This window comes from Myiozetetes cayanensis, unplaced genomic scaffold (genome assembly GCF_022539395.1).
Source record: "Myiozetetes cayanensis isolate MyiCay16 unplaced genomic scaffold, myiCay2020 scf5-8, whole genome shotgun sequence".
Lineage (NCBI taxonomy): Eukaryota > Metazoa > Chordata > Aves > Passeriformes > Tyrannidae > Myiozetetes > Myiozetetes cayanensis.
Window position 1 is genome coordinate 101,244,886 of NW_026087742.1, and position 12,488 is coordinate 101,257,373.

General features: G+C 38.0%; 1 protein-coding gene across 9 annotated transcripts in view; it reads right to left on the reverse strand.

Annotated features, from left to right (window-relative positions):
- SCML2 (Scm polycomb group protein like 2) overlaps positions 1 to 12,488 on the reverse strand; it is a 71,387-nt gene that overhangs the window by 46,825 nt on the left and 12,074 nt on the right. For 6 of the 9 annotated variants that reach the window (XM_050332541.1, XM_050332540.1, XM_050332542.1 and 3 more), the window contains exons 2-3: positions 10,984 to 11,090; positions 6,265 to 6,333 (exon numbers count right to left, since the gene is read on the reverse strand). In XM_050332541.1, the coding sequence (XP_050188498.1) occupies positions 6,265 to 6,333; positions 10,984 to 11,005 (91 nt within the window). In that variant the 5' untranslated portion in view covers positions 11,006 to 11,090. Of the gene's footprint in view, positions 1 to 6,264; positions 6,334 to 10,983; positions 11,879 to 12,488 lie in introns of those variants that run through there. The other 3 variants (XM_050332546.1, XM_050332543.1, XM_050332545.1) reach the window with 2 other exon arrangements.

Genomic DNA, 12,488 nt, shown 5'->3' on the forward strand with positions numbered 1-12,488 from the left:
AACCTTCCCAAATTATTTTTTTTGTGTTCCACATACAAAAATATACAAGTCAGAATACCCAGATTCAATTCTCTCCATAAGGATCTCCTGAGCATCCTTGTATAAATCACATTAGCCTTTCTATATCTTAATTCCCTTAACAGCAGGATTGATATAACTTCATATGAGTACTGAGATGATACACACTGAAAAACAGACATATAGATTCTGTTGAAATGTATGTTATGAACACTATCCCCAGTCCACTAGAAAGCAAAAGCCTTCCAAACTGCATCTTTGCCTCTTTCCATCTGAAGTCTGATAAAGGTTTCTTTTTGTAGAATATTAAGTATTACGGCAATTATAGGTAAACATTATGGCAACATTAAGAAACAGAATCATGGGGCTTTTCCCAGTGTTAAAAGTGGCATTGTTTATGTGTATGGGCAAGTGTACTCTGCATTTGTTTTTTATCAGTGTTATCAGATTTGCACGAATGGAAAAACATGAAGTTCTAGCATCAAAGATACAAGCAAGCATTAATTAAATTAATATAAAGTGTAAGAGAAAAGCTTCAATGGCACAGCTAATATTTTTGTTACTAAATTATCTGAGCTTTTTCACCTATTTTTCTTGTTTGGGCAGCTGACATCTTTCTGATGTTCCCGAATAATAAATTACTCCTGAACCTCAAAATGATGCAGTGATGCCACCCAGCGGCTCAGCAACAGCCATTCACACAGCCCATAGCAAAATCCTTGGTGAAAGATGCATGGTGGCTCAAAGGCAGAGTGTGCCTGCATTTACACAGTATTTAGACTGTCCCCTCGGCCTGATGAGATCCTCTTTTTTTGGCATAACACTCAAAGGTGTACAATTGATTTGTCCTTGGCACTGCAGAAGCCATATGTTTATTAGCTATTTGAGAAGTCAGCAACAAGTCAGTGAAATCTCAAAAGCTATTAATTTGGTGGTCTGCCATACACGTAGGCTGGTAACAAAGACATTTTCATACACCTTGGAAGTCTACCTATTTTGGAATGAAAATTATATTCATATATTTATACAGTAACACTGATATTGTATTACTCAGAAAAGGTAGGATATGTAAACCTCAGTATATGTTAGTTATTTGTATTTCAGGTAGGTAGAAATGGCTCTTCAGAGCTTTCTCCAGAAAATAGCCTCCAGATTTGTTGCTCTTCTCATTAACAGACCAAGGAGGGTGCAAAAACTGAACATGATGAACTGCTAGCAAGGTTTCATCTTATAAAAGTTCTTCTTGGAGTCTAATAATAAAACTTCAGGTTGCCTTCTGATTCACAAAAAAAAAATTTTAATTTTGGTTTTTAATCAGAGTTTGCCCTAACAAACTACCTAACTCAATAAAATTAAATCTGACAAAAATATATTAGCTGTGTCCCAGCTGTCTGAGAGCTAAAATGATGTAAAAACTGTCATCATGAATCAGAGCCTCTCTGTGTTAAGGACTGTATAAATATAGATCAGAGACAGCACCTTTTACCGAGAGAAACCCCCAATCACCTCCTCCAAAAAAATTATATACCAGCATTTCCCAAATCATCTCAGTTTTTATAACAGGACTGTAAATTTGGTGCAATGACCCAAAACTACAGAGGGAAACAGTCTTGTTTCTTCCAGGGATCGTTTACTAGAAAGACAAGTAAGGTAACACAAGCAGCCAGCTGCAGATAAAGCCAAGAGTAAAACAGCATTGCCTGGCTCTTTGCTTTAAATCCTGGCTATGAAAAGGTCTTGTATCAAGCAGAAATGTCCTGGAGTTAAAATGAGAACCTCTCCACCTGTGAAGATACACTGCATTTAATCAGAGCCAAGCTCTCAGAGATGGTGCTAATTATCATTTAATTACTGCAGTCATAGAAATAGGAGATGCATGTATGTTTGCAACATGTAAGATGCATCCCTAGAAAGACAATTACATTGAAAAAATATCTACACAAAAGCTTCTCTGTATTCTCAGTGTGCAGAGGTAAAGAGGAAGCTTATTATATATCTATTTCTAATTCTGAAGCCTCTGAAAACATGCAGCTTCTGACAACTAGAAAGTCTTTTAAAAATCAGCTCACACTAAATGATTTAACATGCACTTCACACTCATATCTGAAGGCTGAATTAAACAGCTCAAGAAAAACTTGTTATGCAACAAGCACAACTTTCTAACCCATCAGCAAAGTGAAAACAAGAGAGAAGGAAATTTTACACTGAAGAACAAATCAGCATGTATGGGAAAGGGGAGGGAGAAAAAAAAGGAAAAAAACCAACCAACCAACCAAACAAAAAAGAACACACCAGAACCTTTTATTAAAAAAAATTAAAATAGTTTATAGCCAACACAGGAGTGAGGTTCTAAAACAGTGATTCAAAACAAGCAGCATGGGCAAAAAGTCTGATTAATTTAAAAATTAAGGAAATTGTTTATGCCACAGTTGCCTGCATTAGTGGCAGTGACCCATGGGTCAATGACCCTTGATGCTCTCTGCAATGCTGTACCAATACCCTATCACTTCTTGTCAAACCTGCCAATCCTAAAGTAACTCAAGCTAAAAGGGACCCCAGGAGGTCTCTAGTTCAGCCTCCTGCTCCTCCAAGATTCCATCAGCCTCCATGTGAAGATTTTTTTCCTTCCATCAAGGAGGAATTTCTTATACTCCAGCCAGTTATTTGTCGCTTCTTCTTCCACTGCACCTCAGAAAAGCCTAGCTGAGCCCTCTCTACAGCTGCCTGTCAGGTAATTGAAGGCAGCAAGACCATCTCCCACAAGCTTTCTCTTCTTTTAGCAGAAAAAACAACCTAACATTTTTCTGGTTTCCATATCACTTTTTTTGCTTACACCTTGCATTCCAGCACCTTCCTTTTTTTGGTGGACAGCCAGCCGGCTCCAGTACAGAAGTGCCTTCCCTGTACTGCGCAGATCAAAAGTGAGCATGGTTCTCCAGATGCGGTCTCTGAAATACCCCAAAGCAGCGAATCCCTCCTCCCAGCCTGCACTCCTGCTGACAGGATCCCTATGCAGTTGTCGTCTTTCACCACAAGAGCACACTGCAGGTCCACACTCAGCTCTCTGCCTGCCAGGGCTCCTGGGCCTTTCCTGCTAAATTCCTTTCCAGGCAGCCAGCTTACCTCCTAGGCTGCTGCAGGGTCCAGTCTGCCTGAGGCTGGGAGAGACTCTCCATTCACCTTTGAATCCCACAGTGCTCCTGTCATCCCATTTCCTTGGCATGAGCAAGTACATATGAAGAGCAGTCCTGCTTTCCAGCCTACAGTCTACTCCTCCCCATGAGATGTTGCCCACAAACTGGCTTGACAATGTGTTCTGTCCCATCGTCCCATCTGACAGCAAAGTGTAAAACAGCATCAGCTCTAGCCTTGACCTCTAAGAAATGCCTCAAGCTACCAGATGGACCTTGCACTGCCTGGCAGCCCAGTCAATTTTCCATCCACCTATAGAAACCACATCTCACCAGTATGGCTGAAAGGACACTACACAAACTATACAGAAAGCCTTGCTGAAGTAGAGATGAACAACATTCACTGCTCTCCCCTTGTTTACAGAATGACAACAAAAGTTAATCAGTCATGTACAGTTCCCATCTGGCAAATCCATCTCAGCTGTTCAAAACTCCATCCTTGTCCTTTATTTGCTTGGAAATGACTTCCAGGAGGGTTTTCTCCACAGTCTTCCTAAAGACTTGTATCAGGCACGCAAGCCTGTAATTCCCCAGGTACTCCCTTATTGTCCTTCTTGACAGTGGGTATACTGTTTTACCTTTTCAGTCATTATGAAACTTCCTCAATCACTACGACCCCTCCAAAATGAGCAAGAAGCCTCACAGTGACATCAGTCAACTACCTCAGCACCCTCAGAGCAGAGGTGTCACACCTGCTGCCACAAATATGTGAATGCCCAGTTTGATGAAGTGCTTCCTGTCTTCCACTGTACATAATGCTTCAGTTTAGTGTAAGTCAAAAGTTTTACAAAATTTAACTTGAAGATTTAAACTATGAGTTAAGCGTCACTTACAGCTTGGTAGAATTTAAGGTCCTGGTTTATTTAGGTTAGTTTAATACAGAATGACCACAGCCTAAACACTGTTTGGGCAGATAGAGCATTTCATGTCTTCTCCTATCACCCCAATGTTCCCTTGGCATGCATCTGAGACTTTGGACATAGAGAAGTATCTTTTCTAGTCTTCATCCCACAACCTCTCTTCTTCAAAGATGAGATTTCCTTCTAATCTTCATTTACATGCTTTACATACTTGCAAATACAGTAGTTTAAGTGTAAGGTATTTCATACACCACTTTATGCCTTGTACCTTCTTCTATATCATTATGTATATGTACCATATGTACCTTCTTCTGTGATCATTCAGTTAGAATTTTTCTCCTCCTCATGTCTTTCTCTACTCACTTTGGTCTATTTTTTCACCTGTATCTCTGTGTTTCCCCTCCTCTTCAACTTTTCCTATCACAAATCCCCCTGGAAACTCTGGAGACTTCCTGGATATTAACCCAAAGCATTGTAAGGCATTTTTCTTCATCCAGCATCAAGATGCTCGTTCTGCTTCCTTGCCACCAAAAAGCAACAACACTGGATAAAAATTATCATCTCATCTGTAGAAAATCAGAGATTTTGCAAGGCACTCTTCTCTGACAAGAGTTGAGCCCAGGTTTCATGAGTAGGTTCAGTGTCCAGACACTTGATTAACATGTAGCCCAAGTGGAAGAGCACAGATGACTGAATAATGCTTGCCTGCTTAGCACTGCTTCTCCACCAAGCTTTTTCAACACTTTGCTCTCCGCTGCAGGAGGAGGCAGGGACATTTTCCAATGACTCATGAAATATGGTTATCTTATCCACATATGAAAAGCATATTGATGGTGGGGGGTTCCCTATAGGGTTCCGTCTGTCATGTCAGACAACATTATTTTAAAACACAAACATGCTGAGTCCAGTTTGAGTGGAGCTCCTTTCACACTGCAGAAGAGGGAAAAAGACACAAATACAATTCCTTTTCTGTCTCAAAGCAAGAGGGACAAATAACAAAGATGACAGGTTGCCCAGAGAGGTTGTGGAGTCTCCTTCTCTGGAGATATTCCAAAGTCATCCAGACACAATTCTGAGTAATGCGCTCTAGGGGACTCTGCTGGCAGGACTAAGATGACTTCTTGAGGTCCCTTCCAACCTTGCCCATTCTGCAACTGCTAGAACCCCAATAAACAGAAAAATTAGGTCTGGTAAATGGTACAGCAGAAGGCTCCACTATGGCTGGTGGTAACAAGGCATCGTATCTTCTATGCCAAGTCACCACCTCAACTACCCAGCTACCGTGTTGGTATCTCAGCATGTGTGTTCAGTGACTGTGCTACCCATAAGGAACTTCTCCACTGGTACCTAAGAAAAGCCCTGAACCAGACCATCTATCAGGAGTCAGAGGGCACAGAAATGTGAGCAGAGTGAGAGTTTAAATAACTCTGTGACATTTTTTCGAGAACTCCTGAGGAGATTTTGTACTTAAGCCAATAGGACTCATGACATTTCTTATTGTCCCAAATTCAAGCAACCATCATGAACACATGAAGGATATGTAAAGGTGCTGCTGTCTTCTCACTCAGCCCACAAAAGCTAAACTGACAGCAGTCTCATGTATATGCTGCCTTATGGCACCTGTTGAGGACAGCAGAGTTCAAGTTCGGTAAGAATCTGGATTATTTCTGGCAAGTGTGTAATTTCCTCAATTTACTATGAAAACACAAATTCTGTTTTCAAATAATTTGTTTAAAGTAAAATTAGAATCTCAGGCAATTTAATCCAGTTAGTAATCCTAAAAACTCAGTCTATTAAACCATAAATCCTTTCTTTGGCAGCAGCAAACACATTAAGAAAAGGGAAAATAACTTCAGCAACAAAGGCATGAAACTAAGAAATAAACGATGAGAACAACAGACAAATTAGTAATAGTCTAAAAATATTAATATTTACACAGCAACTTTTATCATACATACAAACAGTACTTGTCTTGGTTAGTAAAACTATCAAGCTCAAGTCAAGCAGTTTCAGCCATCACCTTCTATAGCAAAACACGCTTTCCTAACAGAGTTAGACAAAAGCAATGGTACGTTTTTAACTACCCAACAATAATAACCCAAGACAGTGCCAAAAGCCTCATGAAATAGTATGATCCCAACACACTCTTTCTTTTAGCGTACCTTAACTAATAACCTGACAGCTGCAATACCTACCACTTTTTAAAGACGGGTTGTTTGCCTGCTGATTCTTTCCATCTTTCTCTTTTTTAATATTCTTTGAATCTAAAAGACAAGATTCCGTTACATAATAAATGTAATATTCACATCATAACGATGTTCAGCATAACACAGAATGCTTTCAAACAATACAGAATATCTTGTTCCAAATATACTGATGTTCTTCTATTCATTTCAGCGCATAATCAAAGGGTACTCTAAATTTTTTCACCACACTATTTTCCTTTCAAAATATATTGAGAAATATATTTTGAACACCATAAAAAAGCAGAGCTTTTGACTACTTTTTATCACATTATCAGAATAAATCTAGTTGCAGAACATGTAGTATTAGCTCTACAGATAGCAACCCTGTCCTAATTTTTAATAGTTTTACTCAACCTACACACAATTTGAGATCCTTAAGATAACCGGATATTTTTATAAATCTTGTATAGATCACTCTGAACTGAGAAACAAGGAAAATAAACAAACCCACCCTAAAAGCATATTTCTGAGGTAAAGATTCCATTCTATATTTAGATTCTTGAATACTCAATATTCTCAGTATTAAATTCCTGAATATTCGAAGCAACTAAGTGCATATGCCAGCTATCTAAAAGAATCATTCTGAAGAATCTACCTTCCCTATCATTCATCTCTACCCACATTCAGAAAGGAGTCTGTCATACTTCATTTTTGATGGATTTCAGTATGTATGAGAGACACAGTGGAACTGGGCAGCTCAGAAGACTGAGGGAGACAGTTCACTCATTCCTTTTAGTCTTTAATATATGTTGGTTTGGTGACCTACTTTTGACACTCATGGACTCAAGCATAATTCAAATATGACACTGAACGGGCAATGCATTTTTTTTTTTTTCAAAAGTTGGCTTTGGAGCATTTTTTATTGGATAAGTTCATGGAGAAAAATCCTTATGGAGGTCAACTTCAGATGGAACTGCTGAAATTATTCAAGATGGTGCCCACAAGCTTTGATCCCCAAAATTCCCCAGGAATAGGGCTTTAAGCCACACAAATGGACACCCTACAACTACCTGTGGGAATCTGAGAAGAAAAAGTGTTAGAACTAATTCTTCTGGGCAGCAGTAATCAACAGCAGAGCCTTTTGCCATGTTCTATAAGCTCAGTTAGTCAGGTTTTCCCCAAAACAGTCATGGGACTACCACAGACATCAGGCTGTCAGCTTAGAGAATAAATAACTTCCCAATCCACCTATTTCCAAAGAGGAGATCAGTAAGTCTCTCATGTAGGACTTCACTGAAATAAGAGAACTAGTAACTGCTTCCTGTGAACACCCAAGGCTTGAAAGGACAGAGTGCCAGATTTCAAACAAGATGACAGCCTTTTATGATGAGAGACATCAAGAACAGGTGGAAGAATGTGAAAAACTGCAGCCTAGACACCACATGTGCTCTTGCTGACAATCACCATACGAATTATTTATTCTCTGTACCGCTTAAGTTTAGTGCTTATCTCAAAAATATCACAGTAAATATGAAAGCTGAAACAAAGCACTCTTGGCACCACAGTTTTCTTATCAGCCGTTGAACAACTACACGAACAAGAGGAGACGATTATACTAATGAGAAGTGGATTTCTCAATAGCAACTGAAACATCTAGTTCATTTGAGGTGGAAGCTTTTTCATTCACAGTAAACACAAAGCACTGTCTCTATCACTTGTTTTTGATGGCCAGAAATTTGCTCTTTAAAATAATCTCAATCAAGTAAATCTCACCCAGCACATGCAGAAACATCCAAAAATAAATTGAAATAAAACCAAGATTGTTTCCAAAAACTCCCCATGGGAATACCATTACAAAGCTGGAGTGTTTTGTCTAAGCAGATGAAAAGCTACAAGCAGGAAGAATTACCAACCTGATTTCACATGAGACACCCTGTACTACTACCACAGAAAACTTTTTCCCAGTCTATATTTCACAATTGTTATTACAACTTGGTCAGGTGTGCCTTTTCCAATGTCAGTAGTTAGGCTGGATAAAAAACTATGGTTTATTTTCAAAAGCAACAATAAAGAAATATGATTTTATTAAAATTCAATTTTATAAATATAAACACATGTCTTTTTTTTTTTAATGCATTTGAAATTTTTATATTCTCAATTTTAGTGAATTTCATTTCCAAAGATCGTGGAAAAAAAATTGAGGCAGAAGACTATTATATCAAATCATTGGGCTGAAGGTGACTCCCTCCACAGATGATCCTCAGCTTGGTCAAACTTTGAGGTCAAACCTCAAAAAATATATTATAATTATACTTCTACAGGTACAAAGAGTCATTTTGTTTTCATCTCCTTCCAAATTCATTTCCTAGCCACATTCAATGACTAATTCCTTTAACCTGAAAAATGGACTTGAAAATGGGAACTTTATACTGCAGACAGGGGAGACTTATTAGTTCTAGAGTCTTGAGGCTCATGATGACAAAAAATATAGGTCAGTTTAATTCATTATCTATCATCTTCTGTTCACAAAGTTCATTTCTGAAGAGACAAGTTTCAGTTTACTTTCCAACATAAAGCACAGTATATTTCAGATTATTTGCCCAAACAAGAGTTAGAATGAAATGCTGCTACTGTGGACTTAATTAAAAGCTACTCAGCTCTCTTTAAAAAAAGAACAAAGAATGGGATATCAATTTCAAAAAAAGTTTTAAAAATAAAGTAATACATACACATACATAGGGTTTATATATTTGCTATGTAACTAAATATATTTAGCCTATAACACATACAGGCTAAATACCCCATGAAAGATTGCTTTCTTCTAGGTAGCCAGATTAGAGTACAGTATATACTGAAATTATAAAAGCAACACATTCTATTGTTCACCAACTAATTTTTTTTCTACAGTGCACTTCACAAGCTAAAGCTTTAGATACAAGATTAGAGTTAAGGTTATTTAACATAGTGCTTTCTGCTTACTGATCCAAAATTCCATGTGTTTACATAACTCCCACCCTATCTGTAACCACAGAATTCTGCTGATAAGATTACTCAACAGAAGACAGGCAAGAGTAACCACATCTATCATGCAAGAAATTAAAAACAAAGAAGAAAAAGACAAAGTTATCTTGACTGACTTGTGAATTCCAAAAAAAAGGAATCAGAGAAGGCAGTGGTAAAGCTCTGGTAAAGATAATCCTGGTGACCAATGTATATTTCCTCCTATAAAATCCCATCTTGAACTCCAGCTTCTAGCCTGAGATGCTTTGAAACTCTGCAACACTTCTTTCTAGAAGAATTAACCTCTCAACAAACAAGATGACTGCTTTGTCTGAGTGATGGCAAGCATCACGGCTCGTGACAGAAATAGTTGTTATCACAGAATGGTGTGCTACATGAGGAGGCATGCACGTGCTGTCTTCTAAGCTATTTGCTTGTTGCAATGTGGGGAAAACACGGTTCACAGTCACGCTTTCAAGATTTCTACAGCTATCTCTCAGCCCCCTTAGTCTTCAACTCTGCTGGTTGTTCCAAACATGGCAGGATACCACTTTTCTCAAAGAAATCTCTTGTCTCTTCCACATGAATAAGAATACTTTGGATGACTGAAACTTTTGCTCTTGTTGTGCCATGCAGTTACTCACCTTCAGATGAGCTTTAGTAAGCCTTGCCATTGCTCAGAAGGGGCCTTCTTCACACTCCCTACCACACAGGGTTGTGAGCACCTTTTAGTTGCCCTTCACTAAGCCTCAGTGCACACAGTTGAGGATATCAAGACAGAGTGAATACGAAATTTCTCCTTGCCCTTCCTTTTTTGCTTCCCTAGTGGGATTCTTATCTTATCTGCCTGGAACAGGGAGTCTCTCAGTATATTTAGACAACAGCCATGCAGAAAACCTACATGAGAAGGTGACAGACTTCCTCCATAAACTCTTGGTGCAACAATTAAACGGACGACTCCTGCCATTACAGAACATCTATTATAGCAAAAGACAACTATTTACCAAGGGAACACACAAGCACATAAAGCAGCTTGGGCTGAAGGTGGAAAGCTCAAGAAAAGTACAAAAAATGTTTGCAGCCTTTTATGGGGGAGTACAACCAATCTGAAAGCTTTGAAAGCAGAAGCAACCTGGTTTCAGACAGTGTGTTTTTCTCTCTTCACATTCTCTTTGTTTCACCAGCCCAAACACTCATTTCTTCTAAAGTCTCACTCTTTATTTTAGCACATAACTCACAATTAACATCTGCAGACATGATACAGCAGAAATCACACCTTTGTGGTACACTCTGTATTTGTGGATGAATTTCTTTTAAAATGTTCATTTTATCTTACAGAAACAGCTGCTAATGCCAATCATCGTGATAAAAGTTGATTCCTGGTACTATTCAGTTATTGTCCTGCTAAATTATATGCAGTTACAGAATAAAGCCCTTCATGTTCACTAACAGCACATCTAGACACATTCTTCAATTTCAGAGCAGAATAATCGTTTCAAAGCTGCCACAGGACAGAATGGCTTTGGTTAAATTTGCAGAACTCCAGGACAGCCAAATTTAGTATACTTATTGTATAACAACGTGAAGTTTGAACTTACCTGTATTCAGGGCATATCACAAACTGTCTTTTTAATTTAACAGTACAGTAACTGTAAACTAATATCCCACAGGCTTTAAAAAGAGAATTTAGCAGGTTCCGTATTTTCATTCTCTCGTATTAAAGCTTACCTTTAACTGTTGTTCTCCCCATGGTAACACTTCTGTGATCTCCCTCTCACAATAAAAAGGCTGAAGTTGAAAGACCAGTTAATTCTTCCTTTCAGCACAACAGTTTCCTGTGGAGCAGTAATACAACAAGTTAGGGGGGAGGCTGTTGTTGGCACTTGGGTTTTCTTTTTTTTAAAAGGATGATTTTTTTTGTATTGGTGTATAATTTTCTTGCTGGTTTTAAGCAGCAAATGTTTAACAAACTATGCGAAGAGTAACATGTAAGCAATGATTACATACAAGAAGTAAGGGTGCCAAATGCAAACTTTCATTTCGTTGTTTTAGGCAGTTCATTCCATAATGATCTGCATTTTCTGTGGGGTTTTAATACAAAGAAAGATATAAAATGTGCATTATTCCTTTTTCCCCCGAGAAACATACTGAAAAGAGGAAGAAAGACTATTATATGTAACCTACTCATCCTGCCTCACTTGTGCAGTTAAACAATCATCAACTTAAACACCTCTGGGTAAAACACACTATCTTCCACAACTACAGTTGAAGAGGAAACAAAACACTGATGTAAAAAATTTACACAAAGGCCCAAGTGCTCACTGACACCCCTGCCCAGTACAACTTGAAACAGAGCACAGAGAACTTGTTAGGGAAATGTTAACTGTAGATAAAAGCAATGAGTCTCATTCTTGTAGGGTTTAGAAACCAGAAGGGACGGATTAGTTGAACTAGTGTAAAACAGCAAAACCAAACTTGGGGCAGGGGGTGTCTGTGTGTGCTACTATGATTTCCTACTCCAGCACCTAGTTTTTTGAACTTTGACTGTGTACAAGTCAAACTCATTTGATGCATTTAGCCTTGAAGCAACAAAGCCAGAAAGTTTATTATTCTTTTCCACTAACTTTTCAAGTAATAATGGGTAAAAATACATTCAAATTTCTGAATTATATTCTTATATATATGTTAATTTCCTTCCAAGGAACACCCATGAGGTTTAAAGCTGACATCATCAAAAGTTTGAGATTTTTTTAAATTTAAATATGTGTATACGTTTTCCAAAATTAATTTTCTCAAACATAAAATTTTTAGAAGATATTTCTTTTACGTAATGCTGGAAAGACTTAATAGTTGAAAAGCAGGCTATCTAGTTGGGATTTCTTGAATCTTCTATTCACATGTTAAAAAAAATAAAATACACATATGTATTACATCTAACAAGAGAGGCATCATACAAATTGAGTATTTTCTTGAAACTGTGACGTTTTAGTGAAACTTCAAGGAACTTGCACACTGTGCTGATGGACTGCATGATGAAAACTTTATACAGTGCAAGTCTCATGGCTAAAAGTAATTAAATATGTTCTGTTAAAATGCCAGGGACTGTAGAATTCATTTAGTGTGTGTGTGTTGTGTGTGAACATGCTGGATACTTACTACAAAAATTCTCAAGATTGAGACTTGAAAGCAGTTATAAATAAAACTGAATACTACCATAAAATAAGCAGGTTTTG